This window comes from Cervus canadensis, chromosome 22 (assembly GCF_019320065.1).
Source record: "Cervus canadensis isolate Bull #8, Minnesota chromosome 22, ASM1932006v1, whole genome shotgun sequence".
NCBI lineage: Eukaryota > Metazoa > Chordata > Mammalia > Artiodactyla > Cervidae > Cervus > Cervus canadensis.
The window spans coordinates 21,435,476-21,462,656 of NC_057407.1; the positions used below are offsets into that span (position 1 = coordinate 21,435,476).

Below are 27,181 nucleotides of genomic sequence, written 5' to 3' on the forward strand. Positions count from 1 at the left end.
GAACGCTTATCCCATTGCAGATATACAGCATTTTTCTCATTTATTTCTAAAAATATCATGCAATCTAGGTCTTATTATTATTCCTATTGTATAGGTCAGTAAATTAAGACAAGAAGTTAGTTAATTTGTTCAAGATTATAATCTGGTAAGGGGCAGAACTAGACAAGCAAGTATGGCTTGGTGTATGTTGAAATAAACTTGGCTCAATTTAACATATGCTTGGTGAATGGGAGATTCAACTCTGGTAAAGGAACTATTTTGATTAATAGAGAGGTATTCTAGAGATTGTGTATGAATGAAAAGTTCCTGAAGAATTAAAGTGAGAAATGCTAAAAGTATAATAAAGTTAATGGAAAATATCTTTGAGGAGTCCAATTTCCAGATATGGAAATGTGCTGAAATGGAAGTTATAGGAACTTATAAGACAGTTTTGGTTGATTCTGTTACAGGTAATAGTTTGGGTTGCTTAGGAGAAAAGATGCTATGCTAAGGACTGAACCAGTGAGAAAACTGCTGGTTAAAAGCATCAGGGTCATTTCAACCTTGCCACAGGTTTAAGCTGAAGGAAGGCTGTTGTTGCTTACTTGCTCAGTCAGTTCAGTCACTCAGTCGTGTCCAACTCTTTGCGACCCCATGGACTGCAGCACTCCAGGCTTCCCCATCCATTGCCAACTCCCAGAATCTACTCAAACTCATGTCCATCGAGGCAGTGATGCCATCCAACCATCTCATCCTCTGTTGTTCCCTTCTCCTCCTGCCCTCAATCTTTCCCAGCATCAGGGTCTTTTCGTTGAGTCAGTTTTTCGCATCAGGCGGCCAAAGTATTGGAGTTTCAGTTTCAGCATCAGTCCTTCCAATGAGTATTCGGGACTGATTTCCTTTAGGATGGACTGGTTGGATCTCCCTGCAGTCCAAGGGTCTCTCAAGAGTCTTCTCCAACACCACAGCTCAAAAGCATCAATTCTTTGGTGCTCAGCTTTCTTTATAGTCCAACTTTTACACCCATACATGATCACTGGAAAAACCATAGCTTTGACTAGACGGACCTCTGTTGGCAAAGTAATGTCTCTGCTTTTTAATATGCTGTTCAGGTTGGTCACAACTTTTCTTCCAAGGAGCAAGCATCTTTTAATTTCATGACTGAAGTCACCATCTGCAGTGATTTTGGGGCCCCCCAAAATAAAGTCTCTCACTGTTTCCATTATTTCCCCATCTATTTGCCATGAAGTGATGGGACTGGATACCACGATCTTAGTTTTCTGAATGTTGAGTTTTAAGCCAACTTTTTACTCTCCTTTCACTTTCATCAAGAGGCTCCTTAGTTTTTCACTTGCTAAGTCGTGCCTAATTCTTTGCGACCACATGGATTGCAGCACACGAGGCTTCCCTGTCCATCACTATCTCCTAGAATTTGCTCAAACACATGTCCATTGAATTGGTGATGCCATCCAACCATCTCATGCTGTTACCCTCTTTTCCTCCTGCCCTCAGTCTTTCCCAGAATCAGGGTCTTTTCCAATGAGTGGGCTCTTCGCATCAGATGGTCAAAGTATTTGAGCTTCAGCATCAGTCCTTCCAGTGAATATTCAAGGTTGAAGGAAGGTTAAGAATGGTTGTTTATGGAACCCCCATAACATGCCAGGTATCATACAAGGCCAATGCTCACTTTGTACCTAATTGTTCCCCCGAGTCTCTGAGGTAGGCATTAGCATCACCACTTTACAGATGAAGAAAGACTCAAAAATATTCAATGACTTTCTCACACTTCTGTAAGTCTGGGCTTCACAATCACTTCTCTTCCTCTGCCTTTCTGGGGATAAGCTTCCCACTGCATGTGACTCAGAGGTCTGGTCAGAATATCTATCTTTTAATTTCAGAACAATTATTTTCTGTTTGAAGCCATGCACATGTTTGTTAGGTATTTCTTTCATAGCTGACATTTCTATGACCCTGCAGTTCAGCACCTCACACTCTAAAGAAAATACTGTGTCTGTGTCATGTTCACTCTGCATACTTATCTGTTTACTAAAGAATATTAAGGGAAATGGTTAACTTTGGATGCTTACTTATTTCTTCTGAAGGGTTGCCTTGGACAGCAGGTATATTAATTGTCATGTGTGTTTTCAAGACATGAACTGGAATGAGGATGATGTCCTACTAGGTGACAAAATTATCTGTCACAGACCCCAAAGTGGATGTCAGGTTCTGAAGCACTGGGGAGCAGCTGATGAAAGAAGTCCATGGAAGACATGGCAGATCAGTATTTTACACTTCTTGAACATTTCAGGGCAAGCTGTTTTTGTTTGGTCCGTGTGAACAAAACACATTAGACAACCTAAGTCTTGCTCTTCACTAGTGGCTTGAAGCTTCAAAATGAGAAGACCACAAACCCAACACTAGCTTGTAGCAAGTAGCTGGTCTCTCTATGACCTCTCTTAACTTCTCCAACTGAATCAATTTCCATAAAGTCTCCATGCAAACCCTTAAATCTCATAACCACGGGCTCCAGACTAGATCCTTAACTCCATCCAACTCCACCCCTGTCATTTCCCCCCTTTTGCTCTGGCCCTACTCTGAGTCACAATGAACTGACAGTTTCCAGAATGCAATAGACCTTCGGGGCTTCCTTGGTGGCTCAGACAGTAAAATGTCTTCCAGAAATGCAGGAAACCGGGGTTCGATCCCTTGGTTGGGAAGACACCCTGGAGAAGGAAATGGCAACCCACTCCAGTACTCTTGCCTGGAAGATTCCATGGATGGAGGAACCTGATAGGCTATAGTCCATGGTCAAAGAGTGGGACACAACTGAGCGACTTCACTTTCACTTTTTTCTTCTCCAAGTCTTTGTACTTTGGACATTCTTTGTTTTCTTCTTTACCAGGTGAGATTTTATTTATCTATTAGACCTCCGCTCAAACGCCTTCCCTCTATGGCCTCCCAGATGAGGCTGGGTCCCTTTGGGCTATAGTCCAATTGTATCAGCTACTCTCTGAATAATCGCTATGCTTGTAAATTACTTGTTAAGAATATCTCCCTCATAGGAATATACAATAAGAGACATTGTTCCTCTCATTCATTGCTAAGCTCCCAGTGCCTAGCACATAGTAGGTGCTCCATAAACATGTGTTGAATGGAGCAGCATAAAACTAAAGATTGTTCAGAAAGCATAAAGGAAGTGGGGAGATTCTGAATGTCTACTCCTTTGGTTTTACTGCAAAACCAATTGGCTGGTGGGTAAATTATAACATACTTTTGCTGGTAAGATGTGAGAAATAGATGACTCTTTCCCTTAAGAATGATCACAGATAGTCGATGGTTCTGGGAAGAGTCACTAATTACCTTCATCTATGGGTTTCTTAGCTTCTATGGAGAATAACATTCTGGTGATAATCAAGCAGTAGATCTAAGGTGGAGTTTTATCAGCTGTGCAAGACTCAGCTGGGCACATTACTCAACTTACCTCATCTGTTAAATGGGATAATCATCATATCTATTACACAGGGTGATTGTGAGGATCGGATGAGAAAATGCATGTCATTCACTTAGCACTGTGCCTGGCACACGTCATGTTCAAAGCATGTAAGCATTTACTACCATGGCTCGTGCTTCTGTCCAAGGCAGGCCCCTCTACTCTGAAGTGCAGAAGCCAAATGACTTGAATCACATGAATCTAGCATCCGATAATTTGATGAGGTTATCCTCTGAAGATGAACCAAGAGCTCTCTGTCTACACTGCCATCACCAGCCCATACTGTAAAAAGCCATTTCTCCCATGCTGGTGTTCCCTGAAGTCAAAGGAAAAATGGAATGCTATCAGAAGTAATACTGATAAGTCACTACCAACCTCTGCCCACTCTGCAATTTGAAATGCTTCCTGAACACAATGTTCTGTGGACAGAAGTGAACACCCTGGATCCAGTTCTGGCCTTTGACCAAGCTGGCAGTCGTGCTCTCTGGCCTGCCATCAGGGGCTCTGCACTGAAGCCGTCCAAGCTGCTGCTTCATCTGCATGAACATCAGCCCTGGCCTCGGATTCTAGCAGGAAGAGAAGCATGTCCACTGCATTTCATATCTAAGCGGCAAAACAATTAAAATGTTGACAAAAGGGAAAAAGGGTGAATGAGGGTAATCTGAGACCTAGGAGACTGGTCAGACAGTGGAGCTTGGGCCCCTCAACAGCCCTAATGTGGGCTTTATCCTCCCTGACCGGAGCAGTTTCCATGCTATGCTGTGACCATCTCAAATGGATGTGGGTGATGGGGGGGAATCTTAGGTAAATTTTAGGGGGCTTCCGGGAATCTGAGGTAATCATTCTGTCTGCTGGGAGTGGGTGCCTCTTACACCCTCCCTTTTTCTTGGAGGCTCCGGAGTGAACAGGGAGAGAGAAGGCTGGCCAAGCTGCAGGGCTTAACCTCCTGAAGCCTCACTTTCATCATTTGCAGGAGAGCCTCGCTGCAGCAGGATTGTTCAGAGGATTCGACGAGAAAAAATATATTTAAAGCACTTAGCCCTGTGCCAGGCACTTAGCAAGTGCTTAAAGGATAGGAGCTGAAGCTCTTGTAGCTATTTTGGACTTCCGAATTTATCTACCATAGCCATCATCAGATTACGCTGAGGGGAATTCAAAGCCAAGGGGTGGTCCTGTGTCCCAGGTCACACAGTTTGCTGGTGAGGGGCAGAGCTGGTGTCCCGCCCCCAGTCTCCCCACTCTATGATGTCTTTCTTCGCTGAATCCCTTACTCTCAGGACTCATCTGGCTTAGCTGAGTTCTCCATAAATCACACTTCTCAAGCTTCCCACCTTGGTCCCCTGCAACTGAATCTACCCTCTGCATCTACTCAATCCCTAAACCCTCTTGATGCTCCTTTCAAAGTGCCCTGTGAAAATGTCTCCTCTGCTTTCCTGCCATGTGGCCATGGCAGCTGTTGTTCTGTCCAGAAGCATCTACTCTCTTTACCCATGTCTGGTCTCTTTACGTCTGGTCCCTCCATCTCCTCCTCGGAGAGACCGTCCAGGACCCTCGCAGCTGGAGGAACACCGCCCCCCCCTTTTCTCTGTCTCCAGTCTGTGGTCTGTACAGCCATGTCCCCAGCCCCAGTAACTTTCTCTTCTTTTTCTTTGTCTCCTATCCTCAGTGGAAGCTCCCAAAGGACAGAGAACATGCCGCCCGCACTCACTGCTGGGTCGCTGGCATTGACATGATCCACAACACACAGGTGTGGGGTAAACACACACCAGGTGAATGAATGCATGAGCCAACAGATGGATTCTAGAAACAACAATTTGGTAACACCTGACAGGACCAAGGCAAAGATTGTAACTTGCTGGGAGGACACCCTGGACACCTGTTTGGCCCCCCTTCTTGGCCTCCTAAAAGAACAGCGCCAAGCTACCCACAAAGACGGGGAGTCTTCCAGGCGGGCAGCCCACACAAAAGCACATCTTGCAGTCGGGGGAAATGGGCGGATGGTTGCTAATTGCGACTTCCAACTGGGCTGATCTTTCAAAAGTTCGAAAGGCGCCTGCCTCCCTAAATCCCGGGCTGCTACCGCTGCTGGGGCTGGAGCCGGAGGAGAGGAGGGGTGTGCCTGGGCGCCTCTTGGGCTGGCACGGAGAAGACACATCTCCTCCTCCCTCCTCCCCCCCAGCTCCTCTCCAAGAGAGGAAGCAATGCAGATGGAGACGAGAAATAAATATTCCTGCCTGCTCTGTGCCACTGCAGACGTTTTCCAAAATGTCTGGCTTGGACCATGAAATCAAGCCCACCCAGGAAAGGAGGCGCTCAGCGGGAGAAAGAGGGGGAAAAGGGTGGCATATTTGTCGGTACTTGTCAGCTTTCTGGGGGGCAGAGCACATGGCTCAGACTTGGCAGCCCCACTGAGGTGGGGACGTGGGAAGTGCTCAGTAATACTTAAGGAATGGGATCAGAAATGGGAGCGGAGTGAAGGAAACCCTGCCAAGATCTCGGCAGCATCCCTAAGCCTTTGTCCGCGGTCGCAGGACTCCTGGCTGGTCCCCCTGTCCGTGGTGTCGAGGCCTGGTCCACAGTACCTGCTGTCTCCATGCAGCCCTCCAACCTCCACCCTGCTCTGGGACGGTTAACACCTCTGGGCCGCAGGCAGTCTTCAAAGGCCCTGTGAGATTCGGGCAGGAGCCCAGGATCCACGTGTGGAGACATTCCTGCCACCTCTCTGCATAGCTTGCCTCCTCCAGCGCTGGAGCACCGGCAGGGATGAGAACACAGGCTGCAAATGATAAGTGGGTGCTTCTGGCCTTGGGGGAGCCGAGCATGTGGGAGGAGTGTCATTAAGGAGGGGAAGTCACGGGCCTACCGACAGCCCCACAGTGTCCCGCAGTGACGGGAGCTTCACGAGGCGGGCTGTGCGGCTGCAAATGTCTCCCAAAGGGGAGACTGAGAGGATGAGAATTCTAGCATGAACACTCTGGCATGCGCTAGGTCTTCTTTGTTTCTAACCCTGCCGTGAGAATCCCCCTGGCCCCACGTTCCTGTCACCTCCAGACCACATTTCACTAGGTCCCCTGGTAAGCGGGAATGTTCCCCTGGCATTAGGGTGGGGTCCTTAGAGGACTGAATTCTGCTCCAGGAAGAGCAGAGAGGCTTTTATGGTTTGCACTGGTTCGAATCCAGTGCAGCGAAAACAGTTGCTCAAAATGAAGACTCAAGGAAAGTGGTTATCTTTTGTGGGTGTCAGGGTAGTGTTTTCCAAAAATGCTGCCTTTAGTTCTGCCTCTTTTCACCATTTCTGTGACTTCACTGAGGAAAGAGAGATTATCTAATATTTCCCACTCATGTGCCCTGAATCCTTCTTTATGAATCTTTCCCGCTCACATGCCCATCTGCCTTCTAGTGTCAGGCAATTGCCAGCTGAATCCCACTCTCTCCAGGAAGCTGTTCGGTGGTGGGGAGAAGCTGGCAGAAGACCTGAGTTCCTGTCCTCATTCTTCCTGCTGCTGTGTGACCTTAGATAAATTACTCCCTGTCTCTGGGCCTTGGTTTTTTGGTTCATCAAAGGAATGGGTTGGATAGGGTTCCTTTCGGCTGTGACACATCATGGGTGGTCCTACTGAGTGAATCAAATTGCTGTTCTCTGTCATCATCCTCTTCCCATTCCAACTTTGCCAACAGATTGCAGAGACCAAGGCCATCACACTTTAAGGACTAAATTCAATCCTTATACTTGAGAAGGTCAGAGCTGCATATCAAAATAAGCTGGGCACATAGATAAAGTACATACATACAATCTAAAAATTGCTTTAAATATTTTCTGTCTACATTACCCTTAATTCCCAGGAAATCTAATGTATGTATTAGGGAAAGCCCAAAGCGGGGTATATTTGGAAAGAACTTGTAAACATGTATTAAGTTTGTAATGCATGATCACCTTCTTAGTTATCTTTTATGAATCAATGCTGCCATTTACTGAAACCTACTATGTGTTACGACTATGCCAAGTCTTCCACTCACATTATTATCCTCATGACAGCTCATTACAGAAGAAATCACCTACTCTCCACTTGCCTACAACATCAGTAGTTGACATGAATTAACACAGAGAAACATAAACCGAAAACAAAAGGACACAATGGCATGCCTCCTACAAACCAAAAGCAAACTCAGGCTCAGAGAGGATGAGACAGTGACTCTAGACCACACAGCTGGTTAATACAGATAATGGGATTTGAATCCATGTCTGCTGGATTCCACAGAGGACAATGTGCTCCTCCCCTGGCCCGTGCTGGGCTCTGCCTTGCCATTTGATGCCTGTCTAGGAGATTCTTCATCTCCTAGAAGAGAGGTTTTGAAGCACCCATAAATAGCAGGTCCTAAACTGACTGCCTTTCTTGCGGTGTTGTGAGAGGAAAACAGCTGGTCTACCAGCCAGCAAAAACCTTGCTGTGAGAAATGGCAAGAAAGCCCGCAGCAGCAGTGCCCACCTCGCACAGGAGGAAGGGTGAACTGGTAGCCCATTTAAGCCACCATCTCCATGGATCACCTACCTATAGAGAACGAGTCTGGCTTCTGCCCGTGACCTATCGCACTTCTGTGTCCATGTGGCGTGTTGGCACAGAATTAGAGCTTTCCTGAATGTATACAGATTGGATCATGCGCAGCAGAGCTTGTAAGCTCGTGTCCCCAAGCCCAGGCCAGTATGGGAATGAGCAAAATGGCAAGGAAAGGGGCTACAGGGAACTGGTAAACACCTCTCTGATCTGTGGGGACTGCCGACCGAGTTCCAGCAGACTGCTGCAATGCACACATGCAGGCGAAGGCTGCCGACTGCCTGCCTTATGAAGAAACCCCGGAAAACTGACATCTCTGAGTTCTCTTGATTCTTAAACGCGGGCAGCTAATTCAGTAAAGAAAGGTGCATCTGACATGGTGAGCACCAAACAAAATCTACTTACAAGCTCTATCTGACTCTTAGATCTCTACTTGGAAATCTCTAAAATTAGCTCTCCTCATTTGCAGGAAAAGGAGCCCAGAAATACCTGAGCTAGCTAAGGTGAGCACAGACTGGCAACCCTCTTTGGATACATACATATATTAATAGAGACATATATGCATCTGTGTACATGCATATACATACATACATATTATATATTCAAAATTAAACAGAAATGATTCGGATTACTTGTTGTTATGAACTGTTCTGCTTATTTTCCTGTGTTGTTATTATACATTAGCAGCTGACTGCAATGAACATATATATACAAACCTAAACCAAAATGACGTAAAAAGCACCTCGCCCCTAAACCCAAACCCGAATTAGAACATAAACCAGGAAAGAAAGAAGCTCTTTACTTACGGTAAACGACAAAAAAGAAGAAAACAAAGTCCCCTCATCATATCTGGACAATTTTGCAAGCACTCCTTCCAGGATTGTAACGAACTAGCAAAATAGCAAAAAGGGAAAAGAATCATTATTTCAAACTATAATTGCTCATAATAAAGAGCAACATTTCCCAACCTCCCAGAGACCAGCAATGAGCCCTTGCTCATTTTTAAGTTCTATTATTTGGTTCCTGTCTTTGGGGAAAGGAATAGACTGCCTTTACATAGAAATATTTGACTTATTCGGCTTTCTCTTCATTATTATGTGATTGCAAATATAGAGTGTTACAGAAGTGCAAAGTGACAAAATATTATTGAGTTGCATATAGCATGCGATAATATTAAATGCACTTTTCAAAATCCAAAACTGCGCAAAGCAGTTTTTACGTTACATATTAGCACTACATTTAATCCAATCTATTTTTATTTGTATTTTATCAGTAATTTTGGGGAAACAGAAGTTTAGCACTGGCAAATATAAATGTCTTCCCATTCAGCATTACTTAGTTAAAATTCTATAATTCATGAGGGTGACTGAAATAGCTTTATCTGACTTTTATGTTTTATTATGACTCTCACTGCATGTGAAACGAGGGGAAAGGGGGTTTTCATGATGGCAGAATTCCTTATTACCATTTAACTTTCTGTTTTTAAAAAGCTAACTTTGTCAGGGCTGAAAAACAAAACAAATATTTCCTGCATAACCTACTGCAACATTGGGGGACAAATTTTTATTAGGGTAACATATGCCACATCATCAATTCATCTTCACCGGGCTCACAATCATCAGAAAAATCCTTTAGAGCTGCAGCTGGGTGACATACTATCTTGTTTCCTGAGAAATACAAGCACCCAGCGCAACTTTTTAACGTGTTACATTTTAATGGAAAAGCAGACATAACAAAGCAATATTCACAATGAAACATTTCACCTGAAGCTGAAGGTTACCTTTGCAACCAAGAGTGTTATCATTTCTTTAACAGTTTCTTCAATTAGTTCATCTATTTTTGAATGGTATTGATGCTAAAGAACACAGAAAGACAAACATTAGCATGTTTGGGAGGTGCTGGCACTGCATCGGTCGGTAATTTTTAGACAACGCAATTTATAAATAAAACCTGGCCGGCAGACCTATTTTATTTCCATAGTCCCAGAAGCAGCTGTAAGATTCTGACTCCATGTCTTTGATGAAGAAAGATCAGAAGCTCTTAAAAAAAAAAAAAAAAGACCAGACGCGTTGTTCCTTACCCAAAGCTTTTGCTGGCTTTGATATGTGTAGACACACACACTTACAAATAGGATGCAGGGGTGGCTTAACAAATGGTCTGGCAGTGTGTTGATCTGGGTCTTATAAAGCAAGACACCGCACTGATTTAATATAGAGGATGAAAATTATCTTTAGGAAACTGCTGGGTGATGTGACTTTGGAAGTCACAAACTCCAAAGGGAATGTGACCAAGACTGACTGATTTTGCACGAACTGTTCTCAAGTCATCAGATCCTTCGGGTTACTGCCTGAGAGCCGCCCAGTTATATCTCCAGGGGTTGACTCAGTCTAACGGCAAAGTATCTCTCTAGGAACCCTTGTGGTAGTTACTCAGTTTCTTCATTTGCGGAGGAGCAGACCCAGGTTTATAGGTTCTCCTGAGACGACTGCTAAGTTTTTCAATTTCTCGTACTGCCACTGTCAATTAAAACTTAAACAGTAATGCAAAAACAAATCCCCACACAAACAAAAATCTGCTGTAAATGCCAGGGAAAAAGGAAAAGCAATTTCAACAGAAGATACTGCATGCCAGCTCCTTGACATTTATTAGATCATTTTAGTATCCATTTGAATTACTCCATATTTCCTTAATAAAAAATAACAATGCAAAACACTGCTATTTGGAAAGGAAAATGCACTTACCCACTCTTTAGCAAACTTTCAGAAGGATGATTAATTAGGAACAGAAAAGAAAAGAAACAGTGCAAATAAAAATTAGGACAAAAGGACACATGAGAAAAATCAAAATTAAACAAAGCATCCAAAAAGTTATGAAAACATACAGAAATAATAAGCCATAGTAATGTGGTTTGATATTCTGATAACTGGCAATTAGGAGCAAAGGGATGTGAATTAGGTAAATTCACTTAAAGTCATAGGTGAATTCTGATTCTAACTGGAAGACTGAGATGAAGTCCCAGTGCAAAGTTGGGAAGTCATGATGTCTAAGAAAATATGGCTCAGTTTCCTCATCTGCAAAAAAAAAAACAGGTAATACTACTACCACCCAGGACCAATGATAAGGGAGGCAAACTAGTAGGGAATGAGGCAAACTCCGTATGAAGACATTTAGCATTACTGAAATGATGATAAACCAGGGCTAAGTCTTTTCCTGCCAGTCCTGCTCTCAAGCTCAAATATCTACGTTGAAGATCATACTGAGGGTCTAGATGTGAAACCATTTCGTCAACTATAATCGCAATTCAAATATTTGTTCAAGGTCATAAAGGAGAAGATAAAGTGAGGGAGTGATCACCATCAGTCTTCTCATTTTAGTTTTTGTTTATTTATTGAAGAATAATTGCTTTATCATTTTAGTTTTTCATTTTAGTTGATTAGAGGAAAATAAGAACATGAATGGTCCATGTTGGCTCTACTGGTAGCTTCATGAATGTAGCATCAATCAGTAAGTGGCATAAACCTTGAGGTAAATAGAAAAACTATCTGCAGGATTCTGTGCTAGAAACACAAAGAAAGACGTCAGAGCAAAAGAATTTCAGGAGTATTGACGAGGCTCCAAATTCATTTTTAGGTCTTGAGATAAGATCCGGAATCACATGCTTACTTTCCCTCCCCATGTGACTGCCTCACTCTGCTAGATTTTCTTTAGCATTACTATAAATGATTCACCTTCATTAAATTAATTATGAGGCTTAACTCAGGAAAGCTAGCTGCAGGCAAAATAATATAATTTTAAATATTAAATGAGGGGCTTCTAACCAAGCAAAGAACATCACTGAGAACAGGAACTCTCTCTTGAAACACTTGGCTGAAATGGCAAACAAAGCCAACAGCAATCACTCTCCACGCTCTAAGAAAGATTCAGGCTTTGGCTTTCCTGGTGGTCCAGTGGTTAAGAATCTGCCTGCCAATGCAAGGGACCAGGGTTTGATCCCTGATCCAGAAGGATCCCAAATGTCTGTGGAGCCTGGGAGCTGCAACTACTGAGCCTGCAGACCTAGAGCCTGCTGGGTAACAACAGAAGCCACTGCAAAGAGAAGCCTTCTCATCGCAACTAGAGGCACGGTAGCCCCCGCCTGCTGCAACTAGAGAAAGTCCCTGCATGGCAATGAAGACCCAGGGCAGTCAAATATAAATAAATCAATCTTTTTTTTTTTTAAGGAAGTTTCAGGCTCTTGATTGGAAGATTAACAATGTTATTTTGGCTTCAGAAGTGAGAGAACCTCAAACCTTTTCATTCTCTAAGGAATCCAAGCTAAAGTTTATGGAGACACGGGAACCTCTTCCTACCTTCAATATTCCCATGCAGAACATGGTCCTGAGCATTCTCCAGGGAGAATCACTGTCTCTCCCTTTCTCTCTTGGTGAATATTGCGATCTCCACGCGTCTACACCTTTCTTTTTTCCCTTCTTATGAAAAAAAGCATCTGCCATGATTATTCTGCTTCTGACTTCCAGAGGAAAGACTTGAGCATGGTCATCTCTGCTGGTCTGTTTCCTCCTCTTCTCAGTGGGGATAGAATTAAACCTCTTGTGAAAGTAGAAATCATATTCACCAAACAAAGTCATGAAACGATGCTCGAAAACATGATTTAGAAACCCAGAACTGCTATCTGGCAGAATCGCTACGATAGTTACTAATTGATCACTACAATGATTACATGTGTGCATACATTCTCTCTGCTGTGCTATGCTCAGCTGGTCGTGTCTGGCTCTTTCCGTCCTTATGGACTGTAGCCCACCAGGCTCCTGTGTCCATGGGATTCTCCAGGCAAGAATACTGGAGTGGGTTGCCATTTCCTCCTCCAGGGGATCTTCCTGATGCAGGGATCAAACCTGCGTCTCCTGTACTGACAGGCAGATCTTTACTGCTGAATCACCAGAGAAGATCTTATATGTAAACTATAATATGAATTAAATAAAACCTGCTTTGGGAAAGGCTGTGGGGCAGGGTAGTATCTACTCTGTTAATCATGTAGCAAAGGGTTACAGATCAAAGCAGCCCCCACTGCAAGTCAAATAATTACAAAAAGACATGAATTCCTTTTACCATATTCTTCTGAGACTTATTTGATTGACTTGCTTTTCTGCAGAAATAGTGACCAAGGACTCTGCCTTCACTCTGTTCTCTCAGGAGACACATTGCTCCCTGAAGATAAGAAGCTCCATGAAGGCATATAAATACTACTGGGGCATCTTTTAATTACCATCCCATCTAGATAGTATTTCCCTGGTGGCTCAGATGGTAAAGAATCTGCCTGCAATGCAGAAGACCTGGGTTCAGTCCCTGGGTGGGGAAGGTCCCCTGGAGAAGGGAATGGCTACTGACTCCAGTATTCTTGCCTGAAGAATCCCATGGACAGAGGAGCCTGGAGGGATACAGTCCATGGCATTGCAAAGAGCTGGACACAACTGAGTGGCCAACACTAGATAATACTAGATTATCTTGTCACAAAATTTCTTGCAGTCAAAGGAACTATCCAATTCTGTCTGTAACCTCAATCAGTTCAGTTCAGTCGCTCAGTCGTGTCCGACTCTTTGTGACCCCATGAACTGCAGCACGCCAGGCTTCTGTGTCCATTACCAACTCCCGGAGCCTACTCAAACTCATGTCCATCCAGTCGGTGATGCCATCCAACCATCTCATCCTCTGTTGTCCCCTTCTCCTCCCACCTTTAATCCTTCCCAGCATCAGCGTCTTTTCAAATGGGTCAGTTCTTTGCATCAGGTGGTCAAAGTATTGGGAGTTTCAGCTTCAGCATCAGTCCTTCCAATGAGTATTCAGGACTGATTTCCTTTAGGATGGATTGGTTGGATCTCCTTGCAATTCAAGGGACTCTAAAGAGTCTTCTCCAACATCGCAGTTCAAAAGCATCAATTCTTCAGTGCTCAGCTTTCTTTATAGTCCAACTCTCACAACCACACGTGACTACTGGAAAAACCATAGCCTTGACTAGATGGACCTCTGTTGGCAAAGTAATGTCTCTTCTTTTTAATATGCTGTCTAGGTTGGTCAAAGCTTTTCTTCCAAGCAGCAAGCATCTCTTAATTTCATGGCTGCAGTCACCATCTGCAGTGATTCTGGAGCCCCTCAAAATAAAGTCTCTGTTTCCACTGTTTCCCCATCTATCTGCCATGAAGTGGTGGGACTGGATGCCATGATCTTAGTTTTCTGAATGTTGAGTTTTAAGCCAACTTTTTCACTCACCTCTTTCACTTTTATCAAGAGCCTTTTTAATTCTTCTTTGCTTTCTGCCATAAGGGTGGTATCATCTGCGTATCTGAGGTTATTGACATTTTTCCTGACAATCTTCATTCCAGTCTGTAACCTAATACACTACAAAAGGGGATCCTGTCTACTTTGGCATTTTTCAGTCCTCTCTGTTGGTTTTCTTAGGTTGGTTTGACCCTAAGGGCTTCCCTGGTGGCTCAGCTGGTAAAGAACCTGCCTGCAATGTGAGAGACCTGGGTTTGATCCCTGGGTTGGGAAGATCCCCTGGGGAAGGGAACGGCTACCTACTCCAGTATTCTGGCCTTAAGAAGTCTATGGACTGTATAGACCATGGGGTCGCAAAGAGTCAGACACGACTGAGCGACTTTCATGATAATCATAACAATATTTCTAAGTTATATTCTAGGACACTAGGTCATGATGATAGCAAGGGAACCACTGACCTTCAATGGGATGGAAAGTTTGGAGAGTTTACTTTTGCTTCTGACGAGCAATGAATTGACAATCACTTTGTGAAAATTATTCCACTTGACTTCCTGTGCTGCACATTTTGCCTTGTCATGGAACAGATTGTGTGTATGTTGTCTTTCTGTTAAGACCATCTGACCTTGGAAATGAGATGAAAACACACTAGACCAAGTGAGAAACTATTTAATACACAATTTCCTCTCTATTGGTGCTTCACAAATTTTAATGAAAAAATAAATATTTAAGATGGAAAAGTATGGTTAACAAATGTTTCAACAGCTGCCTTTAAATGAGACTTTACCCCAGTGATGAAATTCAGGAAGTGATCTTAAAATTGGAAAATGCTGTATCACCTGGTTGGTATCTAGTCCAAAATACCTTAAGGGAGTTGGAATCTAGGTAGAAACAGGTATAAGTCACTATATATATAATATGAGTTTACTATCAAAATATTCACAAAATGAAAAGAGAGTGAAAGTGGAGTCTCTCAGTTGTGTCTAACTCTTTGCGACCCCATTGACTGTAGCCTGCGAGGTTACTCCGTCCATGGGATTTTCCAGGCCAGAACATTGGAGTGGGTTGCCATTCTCTTCTCCAGGGGATCTTTCTGACCCAGGGATCGAACCCAGGTCTCCTCTCCTGCATTGCGGGCAGATTCTTCAGTGTCTGAGCCACCAGGGAAGCCCCACAAAATGAAAGCTACAGAAAAACACTGGACTTCTTTCCACCCAGTATTGTGATGTCTCTAGCCATCCTTGGCCAATCTCACTTTAACAATTGTTTTACTTTGGAGATGAATATCCCCAATCTACAAAGTGAGAAAAATTGAGAGATCATTTGTATGAGACTTCCCAATAAAGTTCGGGCCAAGGTCACAGCCACAGAGCAAGATGTGTGAAGGAAGTACATATTTACAATGACGTCTGGTTTCATTCTCACTGTTCTCAGTAATTTGGCATTCTAAGGTCAGAGGAGGCCTCCTTTCTCGCAAGCTGGTCACTTAGGTGTCTCTGATACAGTTGTATCAGGGAGAAATGGCATGGCAGGTCACTCTAGCATGGCTTGGGAAAGTGACAGGCCTAGGGTAAGAATCACAGACTAGAGTACAGTATTGGATGGGCTCTTAATAAAGATCATTTAGCTCAGTTGTCTGTGCAGTAGTTCTGGGAAATTGTGAAACATTTATAAGCGTCAGTTATTGTTTCCATTAAAAAAAAAAAAGAAAGCATGTTGACTCATTTAGGGGTAAATACATGAAGTTTTTTCTACTACATGAAATAGAATAATGTCCAGAAAGAAGCAGTCACTGCTGTTTAGACTTGAAAATGTTACTATTTGGGAATATCCAAGACAACTTTCTAATCTTACAAACAGAAATTAGGAAGCTTTATCCCCAATTTTGACAAGCTACATACCTCTCAAATGTTGTGTGTTGCGTACTCTATCTCTCATCTGACAAATGACAGCAAGATTATGAGAATAAGTGACTTGCTCAATGTCATATAGTTTGGTAGCTAATGCGTAGAATTCGTATGATTTAGTTATTAAAGCCATTGGACAATTTATTCAAGAAAACCAAGGCTTTGAGATTAAGCCAATGTCATACTACTCTAAGCACAGAATAGATTAGTGGTAAGAATAAGAGACAGTCAACTGTGACAAAACAAAGTGGTTATTTCTCATCCTATATCTCCAACCAGGGTCTACAGGTTGGCCTGACAAGGCCCTAAAATTGTACAGTGAAATTTATGAAAGTATGTTTTTTTTTTTTTCTTCTTCTGGGAAATGGCTTCATCCACCTCATCAGATTCTCAGTAGGCTGCCTGACAACACCTCCCTCCACTCCTTCACCCTACTCCCACTACCCTCTCAACTCCAGTTCAAAAAGAAAAGATCAGAGTGACTAGTTCTGTTCGAAAAGATGGTTCAGCCGTCTGATCAGGTAGGTAGGATTTCTATAATCAAGGCCACAGCTGAGTCAAACTGAAGAGGGACTGTAAAAGTTGTCACGGGGAAAGGAAGGCCAATCCTAGCGTCACTACCCTTTCCTACCCTGAATGGCGTCATCCTTGTGAAACTCAGTTAAAATGGACATGCCAAGCAGCTATGAGGAAAAACAGATAAAATGGATTTAAAATTTTTTCTGTTTTAAACAATGTTATCAAGAAAGTGAACAAATAAAAACCAACCCATAGAAGGTAAGAAAATATAAATCATATATATGACAATGGTCTCATATCCAAAAGATATAAAGAACTCTCATAATCAAACAACAGATAACAACCCAATTGTGAAAAGGAGCAAGAGATTTGTGCAAATAGACATTTCTTTAAAGAAGATATACAAGTGGTCGATATGCTCATGAAAAGATGGCCAACATCAACACAAATCAAAACTGTAAGGAGATTCTGTGTCATCCACAATAGGATGGTGATACCAAAAAAGATGGTTAAAAAGAAGTAGTATTGACTAAGTTATGGAGAAATAGGATTTCTCGTACATTGCTGACAGGAATGTAAAATGGTGCAGCCACTTTGCCAAACAGTTTGATTGTTCCTCACAAGGTAAACAAAGAATTATCATATGACCCAGCAACTTCACTCTTAGGTATATACCCAAGAGAAGTGAAACAGAGGTCCACATGAAAATGTGTACAGGAATGTTCGTAGAAGCACTACTTGTAGTAGCTAAAAAATAGCAGCAACTCAAATGTCTATCAACTGACAAAGTGATAAACGAAATGTGGTATATTCATGTAATAGAATATTATTCAGCTACAAAAAGGAAATACGAATACATGCAATAACAATGGGTGAATCTTGAAGACACTTTGCCATGTGAAAGAAACCAGATATCAAGGGTTACACATGAGATGCCTTTGATATGAAAAGCTCAGAATAGGCAAATCCTTGGAGACTGTAAGTAGAGGGGTGGTTATCTAGGGTTGGGGAGGGAGAGTTGGGGGATTCCTACTAATGGGCCTGGGTTTCTTTTCAGGGGGATGAAAATGTCCCACAATTGACTGTGGTGATGGCTGCACAATTTTGTGAATGACTGAAATTCTATTCTTTAAAAGGCTGAATTTTATAGTATGTGAATTATATTTCATAACATAAAAAAAGCTCAAAGGGAGAAACATTTAGAAGGGATGGCACTTGGGAGTTTGAATTCAAAGGTATTTTAATGAACTTTAGATATCACTAAGAACAGGTTTTTAAAGTAGACTCTGTGAAGCCTGTAAGATTGTTCAGAGTCCCCCAGAGAAGTGTGGGTGGGTAGGTGGCTAGTGGGCAGTGAAGAAGTACTGGTGGAGTGGAATATGGTAGCTTGGACTCTGGGCCCCCTATTTCTTGAATTCCTGCCCCCTCCATTTCATCCAGAACAATTTTATTCATTCCATATGCTGGCCTTCTTGGTGAGGTCTGAAGAATCGACAGCTAAAAACAGCCTTAATGAAACTATCCTTTTACAGATGAGGAGACTGAGTGAAGAAGCTGAGTGACTTCATCAGCTCTAGTCTGCAGCACCGCCCGGGCAAAAGAACCAGGGTATGGATGCCCATCTAACCTATGCCTTCCTCAGGAGGCTGGCCTGTGCACCTCAGCTCTTCTCCGTAACTCTTTTTGGATACTGAGCCTCCAGACCAGTGGTTCTCACAATGGGGTCCCCAGACCAGCCAGCAGCATCAGCATCACTAGGAAATCTGTCAAAAATACAAATTCTTGGACCACACCCCAGACCTATCGGAAACTCGTGCCGGGTGAGACCCAACAATCTGGGCTTTAAAAAGCTCTCTGGATGAGTCTGATAGGCACTGAGACCAAGAAATACTGCTCCAGAGAGTTCTCATGCAGTGAACAGAGCCAGCAAAGAGAACCCTGGCACCCTGCGTTTGACCGTAGTGCTTAGAGCATAGACCCCCGGAGCAAGGTGCCCTACAAGAAAACCCATCAGGAGCAGCAGCTAACAGGGATGGCTGAGGAGGCTGATCTGGAGGGGAAAGAAGGTTAGAGACAATCTTGCCAGGAAGAGAATACCACCAACCCACATTTAAAAATGGAAGGTGCTGAAAGAGAAAATAAATAACGAATAAGGAGCAAATATAATTTAGTAAAAATTCTGAGCATATAAGGCTGGTATCGAAAGATCTGATTTAGGAGCAATTTATGCCAATTGGCAACAACATGAGAGTTGCCAGAAATGTTTCTGAATTAATTCTAAATTGGTATATGAATATCTAGCTGGCTTAAGGCCATCGGAGAAAAATGATCATGATAGTCTTTAATCAAGCCCAAGTTGCTGTTTCTTTCTCCTTTACATTTTAAATACCACTTTGGGATTGGAAACTTAAGCAAAGGACTAAACTTTTGGTCAGGGAAGATTCACAATCCACTCAGTCTAAGGAAAATGAAAAGCCTGGGATTTCTTAGAAGTTCAAAGCCTGCTGTCTGGGGACTGGGTGGCAGGGTGATCTAATGCTATACATCCTGGAGGCTGTGTGATGCTAGGAAGAGCTCTCTTCTGCTGCCCAGATGCTCAGGTAATGAAATGCCCTTCCCATGTGAAAATGACTTGCATTCTGTCAAACACACCGGATGGAGATGCCAGCCCAACAAATAAGGTCATCAAGCTTGATCTGACTTAAAGGAACTTTATGGCCACCCCAAGCCCAGCCGAGAATCACTTCCAAGTGACTAGCGTAGTCATCAGCAAACGTCCTAGAAATTTACTTAACGAACAGACAGCAAACATTCATCTGTGGCTTAATCCACGTTACAGTGTATTTCTGAAACTAGCAGGCTAGAGTAGATGGAAAGAATTTGTGAAGTTTTCTTCTACATGATCAATGGAGGGGGGGATGAAATCTGTATTTTTTTTTTTTTTTTTACCTCTTGGCCCATTTCCATGCTGCAAAGTTTTGTTGATTGAGCTTTGGCATCAACCATAACATTAAACATGGTGCATATTGACTGTGGGACTCGGAAATCTGTTGATCGACTGGTTTTTTGCAGCTTAACTTCAAATGCAATCCTGGTTCTATTAAAACAAAGTAGGAAAAGACCGATTCAGCATTCAGATGGCAGCAGGTGGAGGAGACATTTTCTGAGAGGTCAGTGAAAAAGAAAATTGAAGGCTGTAATCAGTTTCAATTGACAATGACTTCACATGTGTTCTTTTAAAAATGACTTTCCCAGCTAAGGAAGCCTATTCACAGAGACAGTCATGTAAACCCTTCCTTTCTCCGCAGCACATGGAACACCTGTAGCTCGGCTATTTCTGTCTATCGTTTACATGCTATGGAGAACCCTAATTGCGGAAGAATGAATGAATGAACAAAAGCTCAATTACAGCATTATAGCATATATAAGTTCGCTCACATTTGCACCTGACTACCTTGAAATACTTCATTAAAAAACAACCCCCACCCCCAAAAGCAGTTTCTAATGTTAAAAAATCTCATGGTGGGAAATATCTTAAATGACATTATTTTTTCCCCCTTTCTGGTCGTGAAAGAGAGAGACATAAAAAAAAAAATTCAACAAGTTTATTATATTGCTCTAAAGACTAAAAATATAGGGTAGTTACCTTTGGGGAGGAGACTGAAATTAGGAGGAGTAGTCCTGGAGAGTGCTTCTACTATTTTTTTTTGACTGTTGCTGGGTTTTTGCAATGTTAAAGTATTGCTTTGCAATAAGATTATATTATTTTTACAAGTGAAAGCATCATAATATACTTACCATTTCAAGAAGTATACAACGGTGGAAACTTAAAGTGACTTAATTTTGACATAGGTCAAATTATGATCCCATCAATGTGCTAACTGCCCACAGGAAAAACCTAGTCTGATATGAGCAGGTGGTAATACAGGGCTGAGATGTGATCCTTGATATCAGCATTGTAAAGGGGACCAGTTAAGATTTTAAGAGGTTTCAGAGAAGTGGGTCAATGTCACGACATGTCTTTTAAAAAAAGCACCTGGTTAGTAAGTGGCTTTAATAAAGCTCCTTCCGTCTGGTGCATATTTTGAGCATTGTTCACGGTCAGGTTCTGGAGATCACGCAGCCACCAGGAGAGCACTGCTTTAAGAGGTATTTGTAGCAGTTTTCTAACAGTGCATAGGGAGGACCACACAGCTAGTTAGCTCAGGAAAGGATGCCAGCTTGCTAACACACCCTGGGTGCATGTAGGGAAGCCAAGTATAATTTCTAAGGTTGGAAGCCCAGTTCTTAAGGGAAAAAAAAAAACTAAAAGGGAAAAAAAAACCCCTTAAAACACTCCTATATATTATATGATCATGTTAAAGATAAATGTATCTTGGCTCCCAAAGACTCGGTGCACTGAAGAAGCTTTCTAATCATGATGATCATTTGAAGCTACGTTGAAAATACATTGCTTTCTGGTTTTGTGAAAAGGGGGCCTGATGCGGACTGACTTGGACAGGTCCCTGTGCTGATCTTCTGAGGTTTGTGTGCCAGTTCTGGCCCCAATTTGAGAAATGGAAATGCTAAATCACTCCCTTACAATGAGGTAATCGTCTTCTGTTTTCACAGGAGAGCTGTTCAGAGCCCTTGGAGTGTGTGGCTGTGAAAAAAGGAAGCTGAATGCAAAATTAATATGACTAAGAGGGCTCCATGGGATGGAAAAGCCAAGGTCAGTTAATACATTGCCTCTCAGAGGGTGGTTAGGGTGCCTTATTTTGTGTGGATCTCACATAAAGGAGACCAGAGGCTCCATCAAATGTATGATTTCGATTGGTGAGAAACTTGGAAATAAGTGCCTGATTGACTTTCAGGCACTGCGCATTTACACCTATGCAATAATGTTCTTGTCCTTCTAGAACAAGACCCTTTTATTCTTTCCCAAAGAGGAAAGCTAATGTTATAGGCTCTACTCATGTGCATTCTATGTCTTACAACATCCAAGGCCTTCTTCACTTTTTAACTTCTGAATCTGGAGGTCTGGGGATGGTATTTGCCACTATGCTTGCCCAGATCTGCTTTTGTTGGGGCCTCAGTTGAAAGGGACCTCGGGAAATTTACATGTCCAGTTCAGGTACATGTGAAGCTGACCAACTTCTGTTCACAAAAGGTTACCTAACAGCTGCTATGTGTCAGGCATGAGGAGGGGACCTGAGGAGGGTGAGGGGCTCAGAACGAACAAGACACACTTCCTGCTTTTCAGCAGCCCACAGTCTCGGAGGTGGATGAACCATAAAGATGTGTGGTAAGGGGAATTCCCTGGCCGTCCAGTGGTTAGGACTCTGAACTTTCACAGCAGAGGGCGTGGCAGGTTCAATCCCTGGTTGGGGAACTAAGATCCCGTTAGCCAAGCCACGTGGTGAGGGAGGAAATAGAGTCACTATCTACCTTTCACATCCCTGTGTCTTCCCTTTTCCTTCCAGCATCTCCCTATTTCTTACTCTGTACTTAGAAGTCTGGCTTCTCAGAAAAGGGCAAACAAGTCTTTGTGTACAATTGTGTGCACAGACCAGAAGCTAGTAAGGCTTCATTCTAGTGCACTGTAGCCACTAGTTATAGATCAAGGGAGAACTTTTCAGCACAGGGAGACCGCCATGCAAGGAGTTTTTGGTGGGATGGTATGGCTTTAGGGAAAGATTTGCTTTTCCTAGAAATGAGCATGTAGGAAATGGTGGAAATCAAAACCCTAAGGAAAGATTTTGACCACTGGTTTGAGAAATAGGCTTGCCTTTGGTTCTACGATTGGGAAGAAAAGAGTAAAACACAAAACCTGAGTCCCTAGGACTTTAAGCTCTTAGAAGTGCCATCAGATACCTGCCCAGAGTCCTTGGTGCACACAGCCCCTTTCCCAATTCCTGCTGAGATGCTCCCAACCTGGGACTGTGCTGTTCTTTCGCCTTTTCGGCTTCCAGTTTTGATGCTATTCCTTCTCTTCTCTTCTTGCAAGATACAAGATACCAGATTCAGATCACTCTCAGCCAAACCCAGCCCCCATCACACACAACTGATCCATCAACTCAACTACACAACATCTGGAGATCCAGAGGAATCTGTGGTGTCTAGGAGACTGGGGGGTTTTGTGAGCTAGGAAAGATAATGAGACCACTATGAACTGGAAAAGGAACTTGGATGTGTGTCTGGAGATAGACAGGGTGATGATAATGATGTCAAACCAAGGCAAATCTCCTCTATACCTCTGATATTCAGATATAGACACTCCATGAGGGAAGGGATGTGATCTCCCATCCTTCTTGGCATGCCAAGAACTCAGCACTGTGCCTGGCAGACAGGAGGAGCCCAAACAGTTTTTGTTGAGTGGATGTGTCCTGTCCTCATTTTCTTCTTATTTCTTGGGAAAGTCTACCTAGAAAGGACAAATGCAGCATTCCCACCTCAATCCCATAAGCCATGGTGACAAAATGGGCAATGTGTAGGAAACCAAAATGCACAATTAATGTCTCATGGCCCTTTGTTGCGATCTGGTTAGATTTTGGGCAAGATAACTCATGGTCAGCATGTGGTACGTACTCACAAAATGAACAGTGCTGTGGAGGTCTTGTCCACATCACTGGAAAGTCAAGAGATGCCTGCTCCCTGTGCTTAAAACAGTGGATTAGTAGGTTCTCCTCTTTCTCTCCAGCCAGCTATCCACCCACACATACACTCATACGTTTAACACACACATATTAACTAAACATTTTGTGCCAGACACTTATGGGTATTAAGGATACATAGACAAGAAGGACCCTCTCCTCACAGAGCTGAATGAAAACATGGCCAGCCTTATTTTGTGCCCTCTTTTGTTGGGTTTGGCAAGATGTGGGAAGGTGAACAGAAGCTGCAATGTGGTCACCACTCCAGCTGACTATGACAAGCAGTCACCTGCTCCCAGACGCTCCAAATGACGGCTGACGCAGAGCCGCCACCCATCCCTTCCTGAGTCAGTCCACAGCGGGAACGGCGTGCAGAACCTGTCCAGCCACCTGTGCTCACCTTTTGACACAAGATTCGATCATGTCACTTGCCATCAGCTTCAGCCGTTGTTCCAGGTGCTTTCCAAACTCCTCTTCGGGCCAGTGCAAGTCCCGAATGAAGGTCTGCAGGGCATCGAGTTTCCAGAACAGATCTTCTGAAGTGCCTGATCCATTACTGGCAGGATAAAAATGAGAAAACAAGAGTCACCCACTGGCCGAGGGTTCTGCAAAAGCTGACACAAGAACAAGGGGGGGACTGGAAGGCTTAAGGCAAACAGTGGCTTCCACATACAAAACGACGCGTGTTGGCGGTGGAGGCAGGGGCAATCTCCACCGGCAGATCAGAGTTTTACCATACATGACTTAACAGGCTTTGTTCGGCCAATTACTCCAGACCAGTGAGAGTCTGCGGGCGTGTTGCCCCACCACTCGAATGTATGGTAAAAATCAGCCTTCTTTCAATAACCACATTAACACATGTGATGATTCAGATGAAGGCCACGAACCAGGGGGAGAAGTAAGTCTCAACGGATAATAACTACATGGCAACATGCAGTTATCAGAATTCAGGGTTTCATGCATTTCCCCAGCTCCCCTCCAGAGCGGAGGCCTCTTGGAGACTGCACAAGACTTTCAGTTGTAAAAGGACAGTGCTAACAAAGTGGTGAGCGAGGACCCACTTTCTCCCTTGAAGAGCTGGAAGGAAATTAGGGTGACTCAAACCAAGCCGAGTACACCTGGATGCCTTGAATCCGAGATTCTTGCTCAGTTTGGTTATTATTCCAATTTTCATAGACCAGCCCATTGCATGGCAGCCCCAAGACAGGGTGGGTTGTGGGGGCAGGTGAGTGGACAAGGAATATTTGCAAAGCTTTAGGGCACAAAACCCGAGCTCCTGTACTGTTGCACCATCTTACCCAGTCCTCTGTACAGATGGAGAAACTGGTCTCGATTCCTTTCTGTACAATGATGTTTAAGAAACATTTACCCGGGGCAGCGACGGAAAGCCTGTGTACGGGAACTGCTCCACCTCCCACCCTCTCAACCTTCTCTGGCTGGCTTCCTCTTTTAAAACAATTCCATTGGGAGCTCTAAGGGGTGGCCATCCCCCACCCCCTTCCTCGCATACCACTAATGCTAACACGGCAATTTATAAAATGTCCAACATACCATGCATTACCACTTGTTCTGACATCGTCTATAGAAACAGATGAGAGTGGGTGTTTCTATTGTGACAGATGCCAGCTGCATTGAATTAATGCTTCAGAGAGAGAAATATAGCTAGTGCATAAGTGCATACACAGCTACTGCAGGGGGTGGGGGTGGGGGGCAGACTCCCAACATGCCGGGAGGGAGCCCACGGCCTGTACCAACAGGGTCACGTTCTCAAGGACAGACCAGTCTGAGGTCAGTACGTAGATGTATCTGACACGAAGGAGCAGGTAACATGGAAACACGTCCTTAAAATGAAAGGTGGCAAAGGAGGAAACTGAAATTATGAAAAGATATAGAATCAGGCATTTCCTGGTGGGTGACTGAGAATCTACACCTTCTTTTCAGATACTGTGGTAGGCACTGTTCAAAAGTGGGGGAATGCATCGTCAAAGTTCAGCCTTCCCCCTATCCCGTCCTAGGCTTGGGAAAAAGAAACCCCAACTTTGTCTAGTCTAAACCCCGTTTTGGAACTGCATGGTTGTATGTTTTAAATCATTAAGTACATATGAATGCAATAATTGGTATTTATTACAACAACATTTTGACACCCATCTGGTTTCAGAGTTTCAAAAAATTCTTCTAGGGTTTTTTTTCTTTTTTCTTTGAAGAGCTTATTATTAAGTTTTGACATGAGGAAAAGAATATTTTCTTTTTATTTTTAAGATAAACTGTTAATGTTAAGGCAATAGCACCAAGATTATTTTGATTGCTGAGCAGTTACCAAAATGTGTTCCCACTCATGCCTTAATTAATTGAACGGAGACCATTATCTGCTTTATTACAATGTCTTGATTCATATCTTTTCAAAAACATGTCACAGAGCATGCACAGAAGGAGGTAAGGGAAGCTTTCAGATATTTATTTTTAAATTTTTAACAGACACTACCTAATCTAACTTTTCATATAGTCATCTTAGCATGAATATGATTTATGGTTTTTTTTTTATTAAGTTTTTGTTTTTTCCCCTCCCAGATACAAATTTTGGAGGTTTTAATTTGTCTTCAAAAGAAAATCAGACACATTGACCAGATGATTTCTTTGTGAACTTTTGAGCAAACATATGAGTTTTAAAAAAATGTTAGGCGGCTTTGGAGGAGCCAAGTAGAGCAGTCATTCTAAAGTTCTGTTCTCTACCTGGATTACTGCAGAAATAAAAACATGGAGGGCCATCTTGATGAATGTGATTCTGAGATTTCAAAACATCACTGCCAGTTTCAGATCATTTTTTATTCCTTTGATAATAACACTTCCCTTTGAAAATGTGCCAATTTATTCTTTCAAGAAAAAGCTTATCTGGCCTATAATTAGCTGTGGTCTAAGACAAGGATCAAAGGAGGGTACAGGATCACTAAACCTTCTTTCACTTATTAAATCATGCATGTGGTTCTAATTTAATTTTCCTGAGGGAGGATTTCGGGGTGCTGGATCTTCTTCTTGCTTAGGAAAGAAGGAGAGAAGATTCATTTCCTAGGCTAGAAGAAATGACTTCTCAACCTCTACCCTTCCAACTGCTGGCTTTAAAGGGGTGACCTGACCTCCATGGAAAAAGCCCATAAATTGCTGGCATTTGGATGAATACAGAGAAAGGCCCTACACTGAAACCACAGATGATATGCCCATCCCCAATTTAATGGCACTGTGTTCTCAGATTCAGAGATCTTCTTGCTACCTAGATCTCAACGCTCCAAACTGTATTATGACCTTGGAACGTACTTTAAATAACATTTACATTACTAAGGCTTGATCCATTCAGAAATTTTTGTTTAGCCCAGAACATACAGTTGCTATATTCTGCCATTTGCTGACACCAGAAATATGCTTTATGGTTTAAACATTATCTAGGAATTTTTTTATTAAAAACAAAAAAACCAAACCAGCTTCTAGATAGGTGTGCTTTTCTCTCTGATTTGGATCAAGCCAGAAATGACTGGCCAGCCCAGCAAAGAGGTTTCCTAGACTATTTTTGGGTGATTAATTTCTAAAGTCATGTCACCTGGATTAGAAAAAAAACAACAACAAAAAAGCAAAACATGGGAAGAAGCCTTTTGCAAAGGAATTCAGGAAGTGAAACACAGTTCTCAAACATTCAGTGGGCGTAAGACAAATTGTTAGTGCGGTATATATAGCCAACGTCTTACAAACACGCTGCATGCCAGAAATAAACAATATTGTCTCTGTATGATCAGCAAAATATGTCTAATTATCCATCTCCATCTCTGTTATATAGGATGT

The 27,181-nt window shown here is 42.9% G+C and overlaps 1 protein-coding gene across 11 annotated transcripts in view; it reads right to left on the minus strand.

Annotated features, from left to right (window-relative positions):
* The window catches only part of CADPS (calcium dependent secretion activator), a 469,363-nt gene that overhangs the window by 58,429 nt on the left and 383,753 nt on the right, over positions 1-27,181 (minus strand). For all 11 annotated transcript variants that reach the window (XM_043442949.1, XM_043442944.1, XM_043442951.1 and 8 more), the window contains 4 exons: positions 23,754-23,909; positions 19,671-19,818; positions 9,803-9,877; positions 8,829-8,912 (listed from right to left, as the gene is read on the minus strand). In XM_043442949.1, coding sequence (XP_043298884.1) covers positions 8,829-8,912; positions 9,803-9,877; positions 19,671-19,818; positions 23,754-23,909 — 463 coding nt within the window. The remainder of the gene's footprint in view (positions 1-8,828; positions 8,913-9,802; positions 9,878-19,670; positions 19,819-23,753; positions 23,910-27,181) is intronic.